At 45.4% G+C, this 23,942-nt stretch overlaps 1 protein-coding gene and 1 non-coding gene across 6 annotated transcripts in view; both read right to left on the reverse strand.

Annotated features, from left to right (window-relative positions):
• Nucleotides 1–210: 210 nt before the first annotated feature.
• TMEM44 (transmembrane protein 44) overlaps nucleotides 211–23,942 on the reverse strand; it is a 33,323-nt gene continuing 9,591 nt past the window's right edge. The window contains exons 6-11 of one of the 5 annotated variants that reach the window (XM_016133980.2): nucleotides 23,377–23,547; nucleotides 21,929–22,057; nucleotides 20,607–20,711; nucleotides 15,777–15,935; nucleotides 6,544–6,576; nucleotides 211–3,951 (exon numbers count right to left, since the gene is read on the reverse strand). In XM_016133980.2, the coding sequence (XP_015989466.2) occupies nucleotides 3,841–3,951; nucleotides 6,544–6,576; nucleotides 15,777–15,935; nucleotides 20,607–20,711; nucleotides 21,929–22,057; nucleotides 23,377–23,547 (708 nt within the window). In that variant the 3' untranslated portion in view covers nucleotides 211–3,840. The other 4 variants (XM_036218699.1, XM_016133979.2, XM_036218701.1 and 1 more) reach the window with 4 other exon arrangements.
• Nucleotides 10,027–10,133, reverse strand: LOC118602309. The gene has a single exon (XR_004950659.1). It is a non-coding gene; the product is annotated as a U6 spliceosomal RNA (small nuclear RNA).

Here is a 23,942-nt window from a genome sequence, read left to right on the forward strand (position 1 = left end):
TTTCTTGAACTTCTCTAAGATTGTCCCTCTCATGTCATATCACCATTAGAATAATACCAAACAGATGTGTAAAATTCTTGGAGAGATCTTTCTCAACATTACACTAAATCTTGGCTTCACTCAAGGCAGAGCCAAAAGATAGACCTGAATGTTAGGAAAAAGAATAAAGTCTAAGAGAGTAGAGCAATGTCCACACAATTGGAAAATGTGAAGGGCATTGATCTAGAAGGGACTTGATTAAAAAAATGAAGTAGAGAGAATCTTGCAAGTGTTGTGAGATTAGTCTTGAGACACTGCTAAGACATCTCTTCTGCTTTTTCTTAATGATTGATACAGATCCTTTTTCTCACACTGTGGAAATTTTTTTCATGTCCTTTGATATAAGAGATAGTTTAATAAGAATGAGCCTTGGCCAATATAAATTGCCAATAAAACTGTGAATGAAGTGACCAGAATCCCCAGGTTTGGAAAGGTGTTACAGTTTTTGGTTTTCTGTATTGGGAGGAAATGCGAAATTTGCAAATGTCAAATGCTATGTCTCTTCATGTTACAGCGAACACAGGGTTCTTTGTAAAAGGCAAATTTCATCTTGAATGGGGTAGTAAAATACAAACAGAAAGATGTTTATATTATATAATGAAACCTATTGTCGAAGTAGATCTGAAATTTGTCTTAATATTACAATGTCTTTTTCTTGAGAGTTTATCTTCTGTGGGAAACAAAAATTTACTGACATGTTCATAAAAGGAAAAAAAGAGGAAAGAAATCTGGGCTTTCATTTCACAGATGAGGAAACTGTGACCCAGAAAGGGAAATGACTTGATAAGGATCACACTGAATCAGGCCTGGGGGCTGGAGCTCAGCTATGCTCCTTGGTCCAGTGACTCTCCTTACTCATATCCCCTCATAACATGTGAGTGTGGCATCAGATGATGTTCCTAAATCTAACCTATATAATCATGTTAAGCAATGTCAATCCAATAAATTTAATAAAATTGAAATAAATCTATTCCTCATAATGAAGCGCTGGCTGTAGATAAGAAGATTGTTTCTTTTGGATCTAGACAGGATTTTAGGAGCTCTCCCTAAGTGACACAAAGTTTTTTGGGAACTCAAATGGGTGAAATCTTTTTTTACTGGAGGAGTTTAAACAGGGGCTGGAAAATCATTTATTGAAGCTATAGTCATGGGGATTCGAATCACTGAAGTCTTTTCAAACCGCTGGTCTGATTCTTTGGTTACTGTCTTTCAGCACATATGTGGCCAGGAAGTACAAGGAAGAAGGAAACTAATCCTGCTTCAGTGTCTAGTTTGAGGCAGGTATTGTTGTGCTTTCCGTAGATGCTAATTCACTTCATCTTCACTACAAGCTTTCTAAATCGGTATTATTCTTAGTGTACCTTAGGAGTTCACAAAGCTTAGGTAAAGTGCTCCATGCCATGCAGATAATGTAATGTGCTCCAAGCCATGTAAATAATAGGCAGTACAACTAAGACTATTGCACACCTCTCATCTCCAGGTGAGTGGGCAGAAGAGTATCATACCTTCGTTCCACGGCCTCTCCCCAGTGTGGGTAACCCCTCGCACTGCTCAGTGAGGCGTCAGGGCAAGTAACTCCCATTATCCTCCTGGCCTGACTAACAGCTAGGGATGAAGCTGCAGCAGGGACAGGGCCGCTCCCAGGAGAAAGGCTTTTTGGTTGGCACCTCTTCACGAAGGCTCCAGAGCTTTGCCTAACAGGCAGATTCTCATTGAACAATGAAGCCAAACTTTGCTTCCAAAATTCTCAGGTTGATGGTTCACCCCGGATGAAGAGACTTGGGATTCGGCTTTGAGACTATCTTGGGCTGGGCCGATAGGAACTGCTTCATGAAGGAAGAGGCTGGGATGATGGAATCTAGGGAGACAGACAACATCTGCAGCTCAAGTCGTGTGTGCTGCTGAAAGCCAGCAAGATCATTTTTTGAGACTTTAATAATTTTTAAAAGCAGTTTTAAATTCACAGCGAAATTGAGAGGAAAGTACAGTGATGTCCCATATACCTGCTGTCTCTGCATACAGCAACATCATTTGATGTTCTGGGGTGAGTGGCCATTTCCATCAGGATCCCACCAATTTCTGGTGCCTCAGGGAGAATGAGCCAGCCTCTCCTTGAGAGCGGGATGTGCTAAAGACAAACTACAGAGATGTCATCCTATCCTCATGCCTCCGCCTTTCTAAAGGTGAGCCGTCCTCCTGCCCTGCTGGTACCACTCTGATTAACATGTTCCCCACTTTCATGCTGTGTCCATGACTGTGCATTTCTGCTTCCTGAAAAGTTGTGGTCACAGGAATAAAAACTCACCAATCGGCTGTGGCCTACCTGAGGCTTGTCAGTCACCTTTCTACTCTGGTATCTCACATGGCTACCAGTTAGCGACAGAATTAAGTACCAACTCCCCAGCCTTCACAGTCTGGGTTCTTTCAAGCCTCTTTACCCACTCCTTACTGCATCATCTATTCTGGCCACATCAGATTCCTCTTCCCTTGACTCTATTCCACCCTTCCCTGATTCCAATTCTCTGCATGGTTTCACCTTCTGGAATTCTCCCCCACACCTTGCCAATTCAAATTTTCATCTTCCCTCTAAGTACGGCTTCAGTGGTTCAGATCACAAAGCAAAACTAACTTTAGCAAACTCCATTACAAGACAACCGGGGACCAAAGCAGTTGGATAAAGGGGATAAATAGGGTGGCTTTAAGTTTGCTTCTAGCTCAGAGGTCACCCAGAGGATTAGAATCTCTACAGAAATCTGTGGCAACGACCTGCTTCCCTGAGGCACCTCCTTCCTCATGCTGCCGGGACTTGCACTACCCCTTAGGAGAAACCAGGCAGCAGCGCTGAGCCACATGGTCTGCCAGAGGCCAGACAGGAGAAGAGCTGTGTTTCTTGATATTTCTCCCACTTCCCCTTGGGGCAGACTTCTGTGGCTGTGCCTGGATTCAGACCTATCTCTGTGCTCCATAGTGAGATACTTCAGTTCACTCAATCAGGATTTATTTATTACAATCCCTCTACCCTTCCCCTCACTCGCGATCACAATATCAAAACGATCCTAAAACGGGGTTGTTGTGCTTGCATTTAACACCTCCTGCATTGCCTCTTAACCCTCTGCATATTTTCAGTTGTCTCTTAAAGCAGACAGTCCCCTTCACCTGCAAACCCTGCCCCAGTACAAACCTTGCCAGTTTGGAGCAAGTCCTAATACCTAGAGCAATTTACTTGGCCTCACAAACACTTGGTTGACCAAGCAGTCCTATCTCTAACTTCCAGCAGAAAACTCAAGTGGGTGACTGGAGGGCAGGAGCCAGGTCCTGTCCACACCTGTGATTGTGTCCCGGACCCCCAGCATGTGAACTCACCGCTTTCATCTCCTAGGCTTAGCCAGGGCTGGCAGAATGGGGCTCTACTGAGATCCAAATGCATTAGCTATTTGTTAGATGAACTCATTCCTGGAACCTAGCAGATATTCAGAGTATGGCTGAGTCAAAGGAGAAAGAGAAAAGAGGGTCCAATATCCTTTAGACGAAGGTTTGTATTTTAAAGCAACAGTCCTCTGTGAACTTCTAATTTTCAGAACAAACTGGGCCTGTCAGGTCTGTCCACAGGACCTAAAGTCTTAGCTCCATTCTGAGCCATGGCACAGACCAGCCAAGCTCAGTGACAGTTCTTTACTTATTGGGCAGCCTCAGCAGAAGCCGAAATTCCTGTCATGGGTGTTGCTGCTGGTTGATCCCTTCTCAGTTTCTGACAAACACTTGACTTCGGGCTCTGAGTCGTTGAGCTGGCTCCAGAAAGTGTTACTTATCAGAGGTCAAGTCCGCTGGCCTCACAGAATACTTGTGCGTATAGGATCTAAGCATCTCCATGCTGTCTTTGTTCCCTTCAAATTTTCCATCTTTAGGGTCCCACTGTGGAGAAAGGACACAAAATGTATCCATCTCCTACATTCCCCCAACAACGGTTCCAATCCTGGTTCTCGTGGCCCAGGCATAGAGACAAGGACAAACAGGGAAGGACAGGTTAACTGGGCCAGTGTTTCTAGGGCCTAACAGAGCAAGTATTACTTAAAATAAATAAAAAAAATTAATTGGCAGCCACCTTGAACAGACCAGCTCCCCTCCTCCTCCCCACCTTCTTTTTCCTTGTCCTTCTCTAGTGAGACTGAATCATGTTCCCTTTATCCTGAGAACCCCCACTTCCGTGCCTAAGTCATTCCTGGGAAAGATCAGGCAAACACAACCCATTCTTTATGGCCCAGGTAAGTACCTCCTCTTCTAGGAAGCCTACCTGACTGCCTGTGCCTATCGAGCTCTCACTCCCTCTCTTTGTACTGCCTTTACCATTCATTTGCAGCTGCATATGGACAGCCCTGAATTGTCTCTGGGCATCTGTTTTGTCCTCTCGGGGAGATGACGAGTTTCTTAAAAGCAGGGCCCTGGTCTGCCCTTGCCCACCCCTCCCCACCATGGTGTTTTTTCTAGACTTGTCAAAAACAAACACTTAAGCCCTGATTCAGAGTGGTGGTCACAGCCAGTGACTATCTCATTGCTCTGACACAGACAAGTGTGGGAAATAGAAATTGGCAGGGGTAAGGGTGGAAAGTCAAAAAAAGAGGTGGCCACACAAGCACTGATGAAGCTATTTGCAAAGTCCTCCTATTGCTCTAATACGATGGATGAGAGAGAACTTTGCACATGGGCCCAGAGGAAGGGAATCCTTAGAGATTCCAGCCACAGAGGTGAGTAGGCAGTTGGGCTGAAGTCTTCCTTCTGCCACTAACTTGCTTTCTCTTCTTCTCTGGGTGCTGGTTTCTCCATGTGTAACTTAGGATGGTAGATCAGCAACTACAAAACACAATCACTTTCATTTCTAAGTTTCTATAACTGATAATTCTGAGTCATAGGTCACATTTGACAGCATCAAAAAACACAGAAGATAACAAGCAAGGACACATAGGATATGTCAGCCTGGGCCAGATGATCTATTTGGGAAAGAAAATAGAGCCAGGCATGGACATGCACTCAAAACGAAAAAAAAAAAAAAAAAAAAAAAAGCTCCACCAGATGGTCAAGTTCGAGCTGACTCAATCAATACGGTCCTTAGAGGTCCGAGATAAGGTCTTCAAGGCTCCCTGAGCCACTGGCAGATAGTACTGACACCATGCCAGTTATAAAATGCAAATTACGGCTTTGTTTTGGACAGAAAGAGTGAGCCCAGATCAATGAGTGATTTGCTGATAATAACTCAACTCAGCTCTACTACTTGGTGATTACAAACAGCATTGTGTTAAAAGACCGCCTCATCCCCACTAACCTTGCAGGCCAAGAACCAAGTTCATTTAGTTGGTACAATTCAGCCCCCTGTACCTGTTAGGGGCTGTGCCAGCCACTTCTAATATTAACTTCTCATTTACTTGTGGCTGCAGATTTGGGGGGCCATCTCTAAGCAAATTCCTTCCTGACATTATCAAAGATCCCACATAAAAGAGCTCCCCGGCCCCTCAGTCTCCGTGGCCCAGTTGCCCAGTGGTGGAAGTTAGTGCCTGTTCTCTGAGGATGGACAGTGTGCTTTTTGATGAATGCTATTTTCCAGCTGAGGCCCACATTCTAGATCACAGCTCTGAGTGTGCTCTGGACCAACCTCCCCAGAAGGGCCTAGGATGCTCTTTAAATAGGCTGTCACCCACCCCAGATCCTATCTGTGGGTTGGGTCCTAATGTTTGTCATTTTAACAAGGATCTAGGAAGATTCTTAGCTGCCCTAATGTTTCATAACCACTGCTCCAGCTCTTGAAATGGGTTTTTAAGAGTTATTCTTGCTACACCTGACCAATTCAGCTTCCGGCAAACAGAGACAGCCCACCACATTCATCAAGTGAACTCTTCTAGGCAGGTTAAGCCTTCAAAAACATTTCAAATCTCTTTCATCTGATTTCCCAGAATAATGTGTTTTAAAACTTTGTTTTAGGTAATGAGAACATTGCTGGAATCTAGGCATAAAGAGAATTTGAGCAAAAGATGATCTACTGTCTTACCAGAAATAATTTCAGGAGACAAGAGCAATAGGCAGTTGTCATAAAATGTGCTTAGCTATGACTTGCAGGTGAGGGTGGCATGGCTACAGCAGGCAGCTGCCAAAGGCCTCAGAATGACAATGTGAGGGAAGGTTTGACTCAACTACTGCAGCCACCCCCAGCAGCGCTACTATCGGTAACCTGCAGTTATCCCGCTTGCTTATAGACCTCTGTTCCAAACCATGTTTCTTCTTTGGGTCGTGGATCTTCTCTGAGCCCCTACTAGATGGTATGGGCAAAGCAGAAAGCACTCTGAACTGAAAGAACCCGGAAAATCCTCAGACCCATCTCTCGTTTTCACATTTTTTTTTCCCCTAAAGGAATTTGGCATGGGCCCAGCCATCCAAGGGGGGCTAACAAAAACAGGAACTGAAGTCGAGCCACAGGAAGGCCCTTCTGGAATAGAGAGAGAGCACAATTGTCCATACTGGCTCCGAGTTTAGGGCTTCCCAATAGTTGTGCTGCAGAATAAAAAGAGAGATAGAAAAGTGTTGAACAGATTTGCTGCCATCACAGAGCAGAGCAAGGCTCAGCATTTGCCTCTGTCTGCTCGGCGAGGCGGGAGGCAGGCCCTCTGACGGTCTGGGGGCAAAGGAACAGCTGACATCAGCAAGCGGAAAGGCGGCAGCTATGAGCAGCTATGGATCTAGTTAAAATGATCCATAAGATAATTGTGATAACCATGAAGAGCTGCAGGTGCTTGGAAAAATTACAACCCATACAGATTTTTAAATTACTATTATTAGAGATCATTACTAGGTGTAATAATAATAATAATAAATCTTCCACTTATTAACCACATGGCTGAGATGAGTCAACTCAAAACCACAAAACTAAGAAAGAGAGATGCAAATAAAATCCCCACCTTAAAATATGAGATATTTGCTACCAGCCAAGATTCGTTTTTAATCAGCCTTTACTGAACGGTCGGTTCCACCCCAAGCCTCAACTATGTCTGAGTCAAGTTCTTGAAGGGCGGCTTCGCGGTAGAACTTCTCTCATTCTTCTGGCACTGCATGCAGTGCCTGAGAGCGTTTCTGACAGAGAGCTATATGACTCTACAAATGTCTCTTATGTTGAACAGCTGCCAGTCTGCACCATCCACAGGATCTGGCATTATCGTCACATTAAAACCAAGCCTCTGTTGTTCAATTCTTTGACATTGCCATTTACAACAATTTTTTAATTATAAGATTTTCAATAACGCGCAAAAAGAATAATCTCATGAGCACCATATACATATCCTGGTTTATTTTCTCGAGCTCCTCAATTATTTTTATTCGAAGTATTTTAAAGTAAATAATTTCATCGGTAAATATTTCAGGATGTATCTCATTGATAAGGGCTTTTTCTTTAAATCCTAAGCACAATTATTAAACCTAAAAAAAGTTATGAGAATTCTATTGTATTCACCTTTTAAAGATCTTGCTTGTGGGAATATAAACCAAAAGCAAAATATTAATTGTAGAGATCATGAAATTACTAAAAATAATAGTTCCGCGCACACTGCAAAACACAGAAATGTTGACAATATTGGGGTTGGAAAAGTTAAATAACTTTTACAAATATACAGATATTCATGCAAAAAAAGAAACTGTAATCTGGTTACCACAGTCAGTGGGTGTTTTGTTTGTTAAAAAAAATTACTAAATGCCATGTGATATCCTGGGTTGTATCCAGAATAAGGACGGTAATGGAAAAACTGGCAAAATCCAAATAATGTCAGTAGTTTAGTCAATAGTATTGTACTAATGTTAATTTTTTAGTATTGATAAGCATGGTCGTGTAAAATGTTAACATTAGAGGAAACTGGATAGGTAAAGGTATAGAGGAACTCTCTGTACTACCTTTTCACCTTTCCAGTAAATCTAAAATTATTCCAAAATAAAAAGAGCTTGTTTAAAACTGAACAAACAAACAAGCAAACAAATAAAGAAACTTAAGAGTCCCTGCAACTGGGTTGAAATGGAACCTTGAAACTGCCATTCTAAATCTTTAGCATCACAGTCTAAAAATTTTGGAAGAGTGCCCTCTAGTGGAGGTATGAGTCAAGATTTCTTTTTTTAAGTTCCTTTTTAAGCCAACGATGATAACGTGCCTAAGAAGTACAATTAAACCAAATCTTTGTAACTGAGGTCTCTCCTCACCCCTCCTAAAAAAGTAAAAATAACATCTTACAGTCTTTTCTTCATTTCAGGAACAGAATGTGTTCATTTTCGTATAGAAATTTTTTCAAAAAGTCTAAACAAAGATCATCCATAATTCTATCTCCAAAAGAGCCTCTATGAAATTATTGAATAGCCCTCTCTAAAACACACACACACACACACACACACACACACACACACACACACACACACACACACACACCAAATTGTGCAAATGGCTTTTCTTCCTTAAAATGTAATGAGTATGTCCACACATACATACCTAAATTGTCTTCAGGACCACAATTCCATCGCCTTTGTGAACTGCAGCATTGTAGTATTTCAATTTGCCTCGTTTCTAAAAGAACTCTTTTTCATGTTTCTGAAACCAAAGGTATCCCATAGCCCCTGCCCATGGGCTGTGTGGTAACTTTCCCTTTGTTCCTGAAGACTTTGAGGTGTGTCTTAGACACTGAGGAAATGGTCGCTTTCTAGACTTACATTTCGTGACTAGGGGAGGTGGATGGGCCCTCACAGACCGTTTGTCTAGCCCCCACCTCTTACATTTGGCCAGAAGTGACTCCACCAAGATTGGGAAGATGAGATGGTGCCGCCCTCGGGATCTGTTTTCAAGGTTTTTGTTTCTCCTAATTATCCTAATTGTAACATTTTAAGACTGGCCAGATACATACCAGCTGCAGTTCTCTCTTAATTTTATTCATAGATTTCCCTGTGACCTGGTACCTTATAGACTTTTAAACATTCCACCATATGCTTCAAAATCTCACTTTTATCTATGACCATGCTACCCTGAACAAGCCTGATCCAGTCAGATCTGGAAGCTAAGCAGGGTTGGGCCTGGTTAGTACTTGGATGGGAGGCCATCTAGGAAGACCAGATGCTGTAGGTGTGAAAAAAAAAAAAAAGAGGGATTGTAAACTGACAAGGTCCTTGAAATCTGTGAGGTCAACCAAGGGTTGCCTCACCTAAAAAATTAAAAAGAAAAAATAAATCAAAATCTCACTCTTTTTATTACTTTATAACATGCAGAATATTTATAGTTAACTAAGCAGTTCTTCGACACTTTGGATTAAGCACCGTTTCACCTCCCACACTTTCTTTCCTCCTCTCTAACTGTCCAAACTCCCTGTGCTGCTCTTCCTGCCTGGGCTGCTGTGGGCGAAACGGGATGTGAGGCGGGAATGTGGATCATGGGCTGAGAGGTGCCACATGCAAGGCCGATCGTGAACCGGATCAGAGAAAAGTTGTGACCCATGGTGGGTTGGTTTCCTTTATAAAGATGACTCACAATCTCACTTTAGGGACATTCCCAAGGTTGGAACAAAAGGGCCAACCAAGATGGAGGAGCCATGTGTATTAAAACAGTGGGCAGCAGGGGTTGGGAACAAGCATCTCTGAAGTACAGTCACAAAGACTGCTTTAGGCCAAATCCCAGGACCCCCAGCAGGAAAGGATGTGGCAACCTTACCTCCTATTTCTGACTTTTTAAAATCATTTTTTCCCCAGTTTTATTGAGATATAATTGATATGTAACATTGTATGTTCCTGATTTTTTAGAAGAAACTTTGTTGCTCAAAAAAACTGAAGAAAAAAAATGTCTAGGGAAATTAGATCCAGGAGTAAGGTTTCCAGATAAAACACAGGATGCCCAGTGAAACTGAATTTCAGATAACAAATAATGTTTTAGTGTAGGTATGTTCATCTAAAGTTCAAATTTCACTGGACCTCCTGTATTTTTTTTTTTTTAATATGGAACACTTCACGAATTTGCATGTAGTCCTTGCGTAGGGGCCATGCTAATCTTCTCCGTATCATTCCTATTTTAGTATATGTGCTGCCGAAGCGAGCACTGTATTTTTTGCCTGTTAAATCTAGCAACCCTACTCAGGAGCAGAGGGAAGTCTTCCTGGAGGAAGCAGAATTTAGCCAGGGCCTCAAAGGGCACAAGAAGATGACAGAGCTGAGGCAAGGAATTCAGAGAAGAGAAAGCTGGAGAGTTGGCCCAGTGCCAGACCACTAGGTGTCCTGGAGGTCAGGCTAGGGGTGTGAACTTAAACAGTAAGCAGTAGGGAGCCACAGAAGGCCTGAGAGCAGGGAGGCCATGGGGCCGAGGTCAGTGTTGGGAAGATCCTGGGTAAGACAGCAATGAAAGGAGAGATGGAGACAGGATCTCTGTCAGGAATGCCTACACTGGTTTGAGTGGAAGTAGTAAAGCTCTACTCTGGATTTCGGGCAGTGAAATTGGAAATGCTTCTAGAGACTGAGGTGGCCAGAGGTGGTGTTCCAAGATTGGCGTCTGGGCAGAGCTGTTGTGTTGTCAAAAACACGAACAGGTTTGGCTGGTGGTTGACTCTTTTGTTCCCTGATGGAAGCCTTTCTACTTCTAAGAATTGATTCAGTGTAATTATCTGCTGTCTACCTCTTTCAATAAGTGACTTTGACACTTAAGGTCACATTGTTTTAAGTAAGCCTTAAAGGCTGTCCAGTCCAAAGCTGGAGTTTCATAATGAGCATTTGTGGGACCAGTGCTCTACTGCATCAAAGCTCCTTCACATTCTGACCTTGGTGGAGCCTCACCATCCTCCCTAAGCTCATTATCTCCACTTTCATAGCAGGTTCAGAGACATGAATGGGTGTTGCCCAGTTCCATGGCTAAAAGGGCTGGAGCGAATGCCAGAGCCCACTTCCAGCCTGTGTTCCAGTTCATTTCATAACACCTCTGGTAGTCTTGCATAGCTCCAGCAGCACCCCCATTTGATCCTCACAGTCACTCTATAAGAAAGGCATGGCAGATCTCATGATTCCCATTTACAGAGGGAGAAAGAAAAACTCCAGAAGTCCAATGCAAGGCCACCTAGCAACCCAGGCAAACCCCTGTGTCCACTTGACTCCTTCTGGTCAATCCTCTTTCTCCTGCACAGCCGGTTTCTCTGTGTGGATCCAGTGATATATCTTTCCTTACCCCCAGGGGAAGCAGCGGACTGCCCCACACATTTCTGGATGTATTGTATTTCACATGATGCCGCTTCCTTGGGGAGGAAACAGATTTGTGGAGAAACCACATCCTCAACTTTATTTCTGGCCTTTGGTACCTATTGGAATGTTCTAGCTTCTTTCTTCTTATATGTATTTTCTTCTAAAATGAGCTGGTGCTGGAGGCAGTGTTTGGGGAGGGAGCAAGCAGTCCCGGTTGTCAAGAGCTGAGCTTAAGCACAGAATTAGTGGGACACACAGGCCTGGGACGTGACCCTCTTTCAGACAGAGCGATCTGGTGTTTGGCTCTGTTCTCCCCTCCCACCCCCACAACTGCAGCGGCTCCAGTTATAGTCATTCTCTAACATGCAGACTTTGTTCCAATGACAGAAACAGCCTCCTTGCAGAATTCCTACAAAGCTTCTTCTGCCAGGCCCATCATAGTGCTAGGAAGCACAGAAGGAAAAAAAAAAGTAACTAAATGCTCTTTCATCACAAAGCTGGACTTAATCTTTCCTCGTATCCCAGAGGCTAAAAAAAATAATATAAAACTTTTAAAAGGCAGATGAACAGTTTCAACAGCAGGGTAAAGTCAACCTTGCACTCACAAAGCTGGTGAAGTGAGAAGGCCACTCCTGGAAGCTCTGCTCCCTCTGGGCCTCAGCCCCCAGCTGTAGAACACGGGCAGAGTCAGCATCTGTCCGTCCAGTACGCCCTCTGGATGGCCATGCCAGGAGCGAGGCTGCCTTGTGTCGAAGGGGCGAGTGAGTGTGCGAATGAACGAGTAGATCCGCAGTGTCTGTGGAGTGTGCTGTCTCTTGTGGAGACATCTGGAAATCCAGACAGCCCAAGCAAGTGGCTTTTCTACAGGGTCACAGGGTCACACTGAGGTTCCAATGCCATCCATCTGGTGCCCTGACTAGCCCAGCCAGTGGACACTTGAGAAAAGGTGAAAATAATCCAAGCTCTACTTCCATGAGCGCTCATAGGCCTTATCTGTCTCTGTCTTACCCCTTTCTCTTGTTCTGCCATCACTGGAATTACTTGCAGATCTCAGGGTTTTATCTTGTCTGACAGGGCACTCCCGGAGAATCCAGGCAGAGCACAGGCGAGTGGAAAGAGTCCTGGGGAGAGAGTCAGTTTTCTCATCTGTAAAATGGGAATGACGGATAATACACCTAGTCCTGCATACCTCCCAGGGTACGAGTTCCCACCAAGGCAGTGGAGCATAGTGGCTACAACAGAGGTTTCAGAGCTAGACAGAGATGGGTTCAAATTCCGTGTCTGTCACTTATTATTATTATTATTATTATTAATGTTTCGGAGAGGGGCAAGTTACTTAAACTCACTGAGTCCCAGCCCCCTCTTCTGGAAAATAAGAATAACAAAGGTATCTGCCTTGGGGCTGTTGGGAATATCACACCAAACAGTGCTTGCAAAGTATAGAACATATAGCGCCTGGATCATGGCACACACACAGCAGCAATGGGTACTGTTATTCTTATTAATGGATTTAAACACGGCGAGTTAGAGTACTGTGGCTACAGCGCCTTGTTGAGGCACGATTCTTTGTCCACCTCCTCCAGCGCTGACAAAGTAGATACTCAAAACAGTCGGTATATGCCCCAAGGACATAGAACCAGCATCTGAGAGTTAAGTTACAAAATCCTGAAGGACCGCAGAAGAGATAAACATCATAGTGACACAGAGTGGTTTCCAGGTTCACCAGCCTCCACGATGGGAGCTGGAAAGCGTTCACTTATGAAACCAAGGGGTCGAGCAGAAGCCACGTTGGTTGGCAACACACACAGACAACAAGAGGTGGTTGACGGCCTCGAAGCCCATTTCGGCAGGGGTGGAGGGCATCTGAAGAGACGGGGAAAGAGCCCCAGGCGTCTAAGCCCAATGCTGTCAAAATATTTAAATTGTGAAGTCTGGGGAGCAAGAAAGTCATAAACCAGAGGAAGTGATGACCTGGGACTCCAGCATTGATCCACATGCTTCAGTCCCTTAGGTATGTGCTCTGGGGGAGTCAGGCAGGGATCAGACCTCGGCTGTGACCAGCTGACCAAATACCTTGTACCCTGTGTGCAGGGTGCGGGCCAGCCTATCTGTCATCATGCATTTTTTTTTTTCCAAATTCCCACCCTCAGAAAATGTTTGCTGACCGCGTGACCAAACGGACAGGTCCAGTGCGTGTTACTCTCATTTGGTAGAAGACACCTTCCTGCCCACATTCAGCTGTAAAGAAACCAGGATCTTGCCCCCAAAATAAGGGAGGCTGCCAAGCCTGCATAATCCCTTCACCAAGAGGTGGTTGTGGGTTGGTAGGTTTTTGGGTTAATTTTTTTTTTTTTTACGATAACTACGTACTACTTTTAAGAACAGAAAATACAGATTACCAGTAACCCAATAATCATATGCCTGTTATAAATAATCACTGTGTTCTGCTCACACATTCAAACTATTTGTCTTGGGAGCTTTCCAGCCCATATGACCTGTTATCGTACGTGTTTAGTGGAATTCTAAGGCATTTCTTTTCAGGACTCTGTAGCTTTGTCACTCGTACCACATCTGTTTCAGGGAATGGAGCAGGAGGACTGTGCTGGAGGTTATGGGAGGGCGTGGGCTGGCGCAGCTGTGCTTCTAAAATGTTTTCCTTTTAAAGTGGGCAGAAACATTCATTTCCATTTACCTAATTTAAGAGTGTGACCTTGTCCCCTTGGAATTTATAGAGTTAAAAAAAAATAAATGTCTAAAAAGAGAGAGAGAATACAGTAAGGGAAGAGCAAGGAGCGCAAAACAGAGAAATGGCCCAATCCAGCCACAGACAAATGTCCGAATTTCTCGAGGTCCCTGCCCAGTCCTTAGCTTAATTGCGGGTGGGCGACAAAAACTGCCCTTGTTTCCAGGGAGTGAATGTTGTTTCTCCCTCCTTCCATTTCCTTCCTGACTTGCCGACTTAACTGTCCCTTCTCACTGAACATATTTTGCTGCCAGGCTCTTTCTGTGTTAAGTCTTAGATTTCCGCCCAGACTGCTGGCTCCGGGCTGCCAAGCCATGTGCCTTGAGTGACTGGATCCACGAAATAAATAACAGTGAATGACATGGGGATACATGGACCCCAAATGGTCCTCGGTCTGGTGCAGAATTCTTCACTCAAAACTCAGCACTTAATGATCAGCTGTGTTCTAGGATTGAGGAATAGAGAAAGATGAAGGCAGTCCAGGCCCTATACCTACAAGCTCATGCACAGCCTGGCAGGGGAGACAGGTCCTGAGAGCTTACCAGCTACAGGGAAAACAATGGAAGTTGTGTGAGAGAGGTATATGCTCTGGGCACCCAAGGGAAGGAGCCATTATTGTCTGGCGTGTGTGTGTGCATGAGTGTGTGCGCACGTGCATGTGGCGGGGTGGGGTGGGGGGTTAGTTTCACATAGCAGGTAGCATCTGGATAGGATTCTCACACATGAAAATTGGGCCAGAAAAAAAACCCAGGTAGAAAGGACCAGAGGCTGGGGGTTCGAGGAACAGTCTATGGCCAAGCGGATATGTGGGTGAGGCAGGGGAGGGGCGCGAGGCTGGGGCAGGCGCGAAAGGTCTGGAACCTCACACTGGGAACCCAGACTCTACCCGACAGATCAATGGCTCTGAAGCTATTCAGATTCCAGGGTCGATTTTGAGCTCAACAAATTCGAGGGACTTATTCAGAACGGCTAATGGATTATTTTGCCAAATAAGGCCATTAAAACCAAAACGAAAAACTCAACACCAACTACTACATACTATTATCATCATTTCATAAAAGGGCATTTTAACACCAAAATAATAGAACGGAAACCCAGAATAAAAGACAGTCCTTCCTCCCCCACCCCCAACAAACAGCCGACAGCCTCCTGCTGACAGCGCATGTCCTGCACCATCCCTGTTCTTAATTTCCATGAAGGGAAACTTCCTGCTGAACAAGGCTGGAAACCACAGCTGTAGGACCCAGAGCAGCAGGGCAGCTCCGACCCAAGGGTTAACCCATTTGTTGTATCTGAAATGTGACATATTTTGTTCACAGATCCAAAAATTCAAAATGAGGTAAAGTTTATGAAAGTGTCAGGCTCCTATGACCCCGTGTATGACCCTGATGGCACCACAAGGTACAGGTGGTGCTCCTGAGTGGGGAAAGGGGTGGGGGAAGAACACGAATGCTCCCATGGTCAGATGGGTTTGGGAAACACTGAACCCCTTTCGAAGTGTATTATTCATGCATTAACTTCTTTAAAACTTGAATGTGCAAGTGATTCTTTGAGACTGTGCTGCACTATGCAGTGTTTCCTCGACTAATTTGGAAACCCCTTCTCAGCACTGATGGTGTGGGAAACTCCTTGCGCAGAAGCCGGCAGAGGCTTATTCATTATTTTGCAGGCATGAAGTTAGTGTAGGCGGATTCGCGAACCGCAGCATAAAGTAACCAGCAAGGGTGGGTAGAGGAGGATGCCCACGCACCTACTGGCAGGCAACAGCATGTACCTCAAGGTCGGAGTTGATGGAGGGAACCTCGGAGGAGCTGCTGGAAGACACGCGGACCCGGATGACTTGAACGGGTGGGTACGAGGGGGGCTCCTGCAGGGGTGCATCTCCCGTGCTGGTCTGTCCGTCACCAGGCAGCCTGCTGGTGCTGCAGCCTGCCTGCAAGGTGTGGGGGGAAGGGCAGGCAAGGACACTCAATTTATTTCTTCATTTCTGAATTGTCAAAGCACTCACGTAGTACAGTTTAAAAGATAGGAAAGGGTGCAGAGAGCAGCGCCTGCTTCCACCCTTATCCCCCAGCCATCTCGTACTCTCTCAAGGCAGCCTTGCTCCCTTTCCTGTGCATCCTTCCAGATAGTCTAAACAATCAAATGCATATACATTTACCCTTATTTCCACAAGTGGCAGCATGCTCTACATTCTTTTATGTGTCTTGCTGGTTTTTTTTTAACTTAATATTGTCTCAGAGATAGGACTATATGAGATTGTGGGGGGTGGGGAGGCAGCATTGTATATGTTCACAATGTACTTAACTAATCCCCTCTTGATAAACCTTTAGGGTATTTTCAATCTCTTGCTTTTACAATCAATACTGACTGCACTAAATTATATTGTACATCCAAAATTTCAGGGTATTTAAAGGATAAATTCTTAGAAGTGGAATTAAGGGATGAGAGGATATGTGCACTTGTAATCTGGACAGCTATTGCCAAAAGTGCACTCTATAGAAACTTTACTGACTCATATCTGGCAGCAGCAGAGTGGGTTGGGAAGGTTTAAGGGAGATTCCCGATCTATCTTTATCATCTTTTTACTGTCAGTCATCTATTTATCTATGTATCATCTTTCTATCTATATTCTATTACCTTCTATCTATATTCTATTACCTTCTATTATCTACCAATCATCTGTCTAGCTACCTATCAATCATCTATCTTTCTATTTATATTTTATTATCTCTCAGTCGATCTTCTATCAACCAATCATCAATCTATCATATATCTTTATCATCTATCTATCTATCTTTCTATCCATCCATCCATCCATCCATCCATCCATCCATCCATCTCAGAAGAGAGCTTCCTTCTACAGGACTCCCATGGGGGTTGGGAGTGGGCACTTCTTCAGAGATCCTTGAAGATCTGTTGGCCTAGGTTTCAGAGCTGGGCGGGATTCAAGTCATTCCACTGACACACCACCAGGGAAACAACTGCCTTCTAGACCAGAATCTTCCACCAACTGACCATGTGACCTTCTCAAGAAATTAATCCTCCCTAAATCTCAGTTTCCTAATCTATAAAAGGGGGTGGTAATCCCGGCCTTTCTCCTTTGAAGCAGTATCACGGGGCTCAGATGTAAATGTCCCAGACACATGAGAAGAATGGCTATTCATCATATTGGACTCCAAATCACTCAGGGCTCCAGCGTGACGGGAGCGTGACTCCAGTGTAAGTGTACATTTTCATGTGAGTCGGCTGCACAGGAGAAAGTCCACAAAGGAGCTGGAGGAGGCCAAGTGCTGGGCGGCTCCTGGGCAGGGTGGGGGAGGTGGGGGAAGCAGAAGCTGCTCTGGCAACAACGACAGATTCTATAAATTCCTCGGGCCTGAACACACCTGAATCAACAAATGAATCTGAGTTTTCAAATGCTCTGATCCCTTGATCCCTGTGATCCCACGGCCCTTGGCCCTTCACTCAGCCTGAACCTGGGCTGCTGCATCTCTTGGAAATTTTTTCCTTGGGGACACTGAGACACTAAGCAGCTTGTGGCTCTTTTTGCCCACTTCCAGATGGCTGTCTGATCAGGACATATGTCAGTGCACATGGCAACACGGTACCTATCTCACTACAACTTTGCTCATTGGGACATCCTCATGAAAGAAAGCAAAAATTTGCTAACTGACCTGGCAAGATACGGCAGCACAGAGTATGTTCTCTTTACAAAAGCGGAAGTCTCAAAATCAGACAGGTTTAGTTTGAAACCTGTATCTGTTATTTTCTAACTATGGGATCTTGGGCAAGTGACAATCTTCTCTACGACTCAGTTTAAAATAATGATAAATTATTAATTATTAATAAATAACAACAGAAATAATTATACTATCTACTGCATAGATTGTAAAGATTTGTTAATGATAATATCAAAAAACAACCATTTATCAAGTACTTTCTTGGTGTCAGCCATTATGCCCAAGAGGCAGTGTGTATAGTGGTCAAGAGCACAGACTCAGGAATCCTGGTTCTACCACTGACAAACTGTGTGACCTTCGGCAAGTTGTTTAACCTCTCTGTGCCCCATTTTCCTCATCTGTAAAATGAGGTTAGTACCTCAGGGGTTGGCCGTGAGGTTTAAAAGAGTTAATCTATGTAAAAGCACTTGGATCAGTACGATAAGCATCATGGAAGCTTTGGCTGTTATTATTTACTAGAGCCTGGCAAGTAGCTAGCCCTCAGTAAATAGACCCTCACGGGTATGGAGACCCTAGAGCCCAGTGAGGTGGCTTCCTGCCGGGGCTGGAAGGTAGGGCTCTAGGCCTCCTGCTGCGAGTTGTCTCAAAGACACCTCTCGCCCTCTGGTGGACACAGAAGGAAGAGGTCGAGTGCAAATATTGTCTTAAAAACATGCTGGCGGTCCTCAGCAGAAGAAAATGAAGGAGGAACACACTCTTCTTTCATGGAGTCTGTTCGCCAGCAGGAATCCACTCAAGATTCAGGTACTGGAAAGGTTAAAGTGAATGCCACTTTTGCACTATTATTTTCCAGAAGTTCCATAATTTAAAAGTTTCTTGTGCAAATCTTTGGCCAGATGCTGCCAGGGTTCCTCGTGCTTTCCTCAGGGCCTCCCATCACTCACCCATCCTCCCATCAGAAGAGAGGTTTAATGGCCGAAGTGGGCTCTTAATTGTGAGAGCATGCTCTGAATCTCCCTGTACTGCACTTACAGCACAAACTGGTTCTTTGCACCCACATTCCAAGGAACAACGACAAAGAGTAAAACCTGTGTCTCAGATCCACGGTCTCTCTGAGTATCAGTATGTCCTACAGGCCGCTCAGCACTGAACTCCGTGTTCCAGACACGCCTGTACTGAGAGCCCGTGATGTGACTGGACACACCAGAGACTAGTGAAACAAACAGAAGGGCATAAAGCGTATATCCCAGGCAGAAACAGACAACGAACAGAAGTAAAAGATCATGAGTGCTTTGCAGAGCATTTAAAAAGGTGGTAAAAAAGTAATACAGCAGAGAGATGGAATGGAGGCCACTTTTGGATGAGTGGTCAGGGGAGGCCTTTTCTGAAGGTGACATGCTAATTGAAGTCTGAAGATAAGAAAAGGCAGCTATACAGAAAAAAAAAAAATCAGAAGGAAGAGCATCTAGGCAGAGGAACAAAAATAAATCCTGTGCTTCCAGAGAGGAGTAAAGAGAACAGGAGACAATCAGGGTGGGGTGCTGGGCTGGCAGGGGCTTGGGAGTCTGGGTAAGGGGTTTCGATTCTGCATGAAACAAGAAGCCGGAGGAGTGTTTTAAACAAACGAAGAACAAGATGTAATTTACTTATGTAAGTGATCCTTGCAGATGGAAAAGATGGAACAAAAATAGCAGTGGAGAGGAAAACCAGTTATGAGGCTGCTGGATCTATTTTAAAAGCAGTATTGACAGAACTTGGAAAATGTATCAGATGGGCATGGGCCTGCAGTGAGGGGAAGAGAGAAATTTGGGTTTGACCGGCTACACAGGCAGTGGCGTCCTGTACTGAGTTGAGGAAGATGGGGAGAGGTCTGGGCATGAAAATTCAGAATTCCATTTTGGACACACTAATGTGAGATGCCATGTGGTGATACTACATAGGCAGCCTGCAGCCAAGACTGGAATGGAGGGAGAGGAAAGGGATGGAGAAGCGCATAATGGAAATCAGCAAGAGCTGGCGCCTAGAGCTGTGGCAGCATGAGACTGAACGAGGACACCTAGAGAAGGAGGACCTGCTGGGACAGTGCTCGGGGTCCTACAAGCTTAGAGTCAGGCTCGCCAGGAGGGGGCAGCAGGAGTGAGGGGGAAAGAAGGCCTGTGAGGGGGGCAGCAAAGCCAGGAGAGTGAGGGCCCCAGAAGTCACAAGCAGCTAGTGGCCAAGTGAGTTGAGTTTCAACTAGGACAGAAATGACCCTGGGATTTAGCCACGTGGAGGTCACTGGGAACCTGGACAAGAACAGTCTTAGTGCGGTAGTGACACTGTGGAGTGGACTTGTCACTTTTCTCTCTTTTTTCTAACCCTCTTCCTCCTGAGGACTCCTACAGGCAGGCCAGAACCCCGAGAGCCATCTGGAGCCCTCAGTCTCCCTCACCCCTACATCCTCACTTCCCTCAACACTTTATTTGCCAACTCTATCTAGTCCATCTCTGCTGCTTCCTCTGTCCCAGCCTTGGTTCAGGCCATACCGCCCCTTTCCTGGACTTACAAGTGGCCCTCACTGACCATCTTGATTCTAGCCTCCTCTCCCTTAGTTTGTCCTCCAACACTGCTTGATTGACGGCTCTAAAATGCACATCTGACCCCGAGTCTCTAGACCTGCAGCCTCCTAGACTCCCATCACCTGAAGATGTTAGTCAGCTTCTATAGTGTGACGATCTCACCCTTACCTCCTCTCCAGCCTTTCATCAACCAAACTCCCCTCCATTGGCCCCCCACTGAGGACTTGGAGAGTTCTTTCCTCTTTTTCATGCTTCCCTACCTCATCCTGCCCATCCTGTAGCTAAAGAGTCACCTCCTCCAGGAAGCCTTCCATGACTACTGCCCATCCTCTGAACATCTGGCTGTAGCCCACACCCACTCACCTGTTGCACTGGCTCAATGGTCAGCTCCATGTAGCGACTGATGGCTGTTGTCATCCTTAGTGACTTGCAATGTGGTAGTGTGGTGAGAGGCACCCAATCTGAATTCTTTCAAGCAGAGAAATGGAGATAGAAAGGGGAATTTTTGAAGTCAGGAGACATTTTCTGAAAACAAGGTCTCATTTTCTTCAAAAGAACCCCTAAAGTTTTTGTTTTCTGTTCTCTTACAGCACATCTCACTTTCTGCTTCCCGTAAAATGTATCTTATCTCTCTCTTTCTGAGGTCACAAACTTTGCTGCAGAGTAGAATCACCCAGGCAGCTTAAAACAAAACAAAACAAAACAAAACAAAACAAAACAAAACAAAACAAAACAAACAAACAAAAAAACTGACTGATGTTTAGCTCTCACACACAGCAACCCATGCCCGATACTCTGATTTCATTGGTACGGATGTGACCTGGAGAGCTTAAAAGTCCCACAGTGATTCTAAAGTCCGGCAAAATTTGGGAACCAGTGCAGCGGGTGCTGAATAAATGCTTTTGCAAAGCAGTGGTTCTCACACTGTCCTGTGCATCGGGAGCACCCAGGGGACTCATTAAAGCATCCTCAGTTTAGAATTTGGTTGAGCTGGGCAAAGACCTAGAATCTGCATTTCTAGCACATTTCCAGGTGATGCTGGTCCAGGGACCATATTTTGAGAACCGTTGCTGTAAAGGACTGCTGAAGAGATTGCAAAGGCTCCACTTCCTCCCTTCAGAACACAAAGACATATAGGGCTCTCCTTAAGTATTTTAGCTCCCTTTTGTTATGAAACATAATTTCATAACAGTTTCTAGAATGGATGAAAATAACCTCCCGTTAGAGACTTCATGGGAATTTGGATCTTCAGTGCAAGGACTTATATAAAACCATTTTGCCTTGGCCATACCCACCACTATCTTCTGTTTCATGAACTCAGATTACATATTAATTTATGTAGTATATAAACTTAAATATATATATGGAAATTACTAAGTAGCATACATGGACATTTGATCCATCTACATTGTTTAAAGTATATTAAAGTTCATTAAGTTCATCAAAAAAGTTCATAAAAAACTTTAAAAAATATGTTGTAATTGGGAAAATGGAGGATCCTACTTATTGTGGCACTCAGTGTTGGGCATAAATCGTTTTTTAAAGTGACCAGCTGGCCAAGCTTGGAAGGATCCCAGGATCCTAGGCCTGGCTGTGGTGAGTCTCCTGCCTCTGCCCCCTCCGAGCACAAACGTTGTTGGGACCCAGCAGTTTTCCAGCCTATGAGACAGTGCCTCATTCCTTGCCTCCTGGTTGTCTTCCTCATTCTCTGCGCAGGTTAGCAGAGCTTGGGTATCAGGGCTCTCTCTGGCTTCACAGGAAAATCCCAAGGCCTGCCTCATCTTGCTTTTCATCATGCAGGAAAGGAAGATGATCTGGGAAGTGGAGTTAAGGTCCAAGGGAGCGGGACACTCCAGCCACCCAGTGCTGCCTTCCCCTCTGCACTGAGGGCCCCACCCTGGGCTCCCCTCCCCGGGTTGGGGAGCTCCTTTGAGGACAGGGCCAGGTCTGACTCTCCCTACATTTCCCCCACACAGGTCCAGCACCCAGCAAGACCCTGGATTTAACGGACACTTAGGAAATGTTTGTTAAACAAAAGCATTTTAAGAACTATCCCCCTTGAAGGGCTTGGCTTACAGGGACATCATGCTGTTGAACAGCATCTCCCTGCAAATTCATATCCACCTGAAACCTCAAAATGTGTAACTCAATAATTAGTTAAGATGGGGTCACAGTTGATTAAGGTGGACCCTAAATCCCATGACAAGAATCCTCATAAAAAGAGGAGAGGACACGCAGAGGTACGCAAAGGGAAGAAGGCCGCATGAAGACAGAGGCAGAAATGAAACTTATGCTCGCAAGCTGAAGAACACCAGGAGCCAGCAGAAGCTGGAAGGGGCAAGGAAAGGTTCCCCTGCAGAGCCTTTGGGGAGAGTGTGGCCCTGCCTGGATTTCAGACGTCTTACCTCCAGAGCTGAGAAAATAAATTTCTGTTGTTTAAGCCATCAGTTTGGTAGCAATTTGTAATGGCAGCTCTAGCAAACTAACATAGTACTTCATAAAATCAGTTTCTGAACTATTTATGCTAAATCCACAGGTTTCTCGCCACCCCCCCTCCCACACACACACCATCTCTACCCACCACTGTTTGAGCTTCGCTTGCCCTTGAGGTCCTCATGCCAAGGCCACTGGGGTGTCAGCACATCAGGAAACACCCCCTGGGGAACTGCTCACAGTCACCAAGGAAGGGTAGCCCTTGTCAACTCATATCCCTGCTTTCCCAGCCCAGGCTCCAGCATCAATGAGAACAGGGGGAATGATTAGCCCTGCACAGCAGGCCGGCCTGCTAAGCCCTTTCCCAGCCTGTGGGAAAGGCGAGGCAGAGATGAGGAAAATAGGTTCACAGAGGGCAGGGACCGACCCAGGCCTGGAGCAGAACTGAGAGTAGAACCTGGCTCTTCTGATCCCAGGGCCAGTAACTGTCACACTCCCCCCCTTTGCTGTTTCACAGAGCTCCAGCCAAGAGATAATTATTCTTATTTTTTTTTTTAAATAGGAAATAAAACAAAATTGCCCATTACAATCGCGTCTGCCTGCCCCAGGCTTCAAAGCACTGAGAAAGAGCTCCATCTAGCAAGAGGAAAGGAGGGCATGAGACACAGGCAGTCAAACCCCATGGGCCTGAGGTGGATACAGCGAGGTCCAGCGCAGCACGGCCGAGGGAAGTCAGGAACCAGGGTGTGGCCCGCAGCAGGTACTCAGGCCGCCGGTCGTGGGCCACGATGGCTGAGGCGTAGAGGAGGCCAGCCAGGGCTGACAGGAGCCGGGTCCACAGGTGGATGGAGGGGAACGTCTTACCCTGGCACTGGGCAGAGAGAAGAGAGAGCTGGGCAGGGAAGAGCACTGCCATCCCCCCGCCCCCCACCAGCTCTTTTAGAGCTAAGAGCCAGGGCCCTGGCGGCATAGCAAGTTGGAGGGCAAGCTCTCTGCCCATGGAAGTCCCTAAGGAGGCTACTTTTATTGGGCTTCTGGCTTTTGCTCAAGCTCCTGCCTTCACCTGCTGGGCTCCTACTCATCCCTCAAAACCTGGCTTAAATTCAACTCCGGGAAACCATCCTTTACCACTTCTACCCTAAGTGTAGCAACTAACTCCCTCTTCTGTGTCCCATCGCACACGACACACCCCTCTATCGACGTGCCTTTCACCCTGATCATGACTTAGCTCCCTCCCTACACATCTGTCTGCCCAACAGACAGAGG

Source organism: Rousettus aegyptiacus, unplaced genomic scaffold (genome assembly GCF_014176215.1).
Source record: "Rousettus aegyptiacus isolate mRouAeg1 unplaced genomic scaffold, mRouAeg1.p scaffold_m13_p_4, whole genome shotgun sequence".
Classification (NCBI taxonomy): Eukaryota; Metazoa; Chordata; class Mammalia; order Chiroptera; family Pteropodidae; genus Rousettus; species Rousettus aegyptiacus.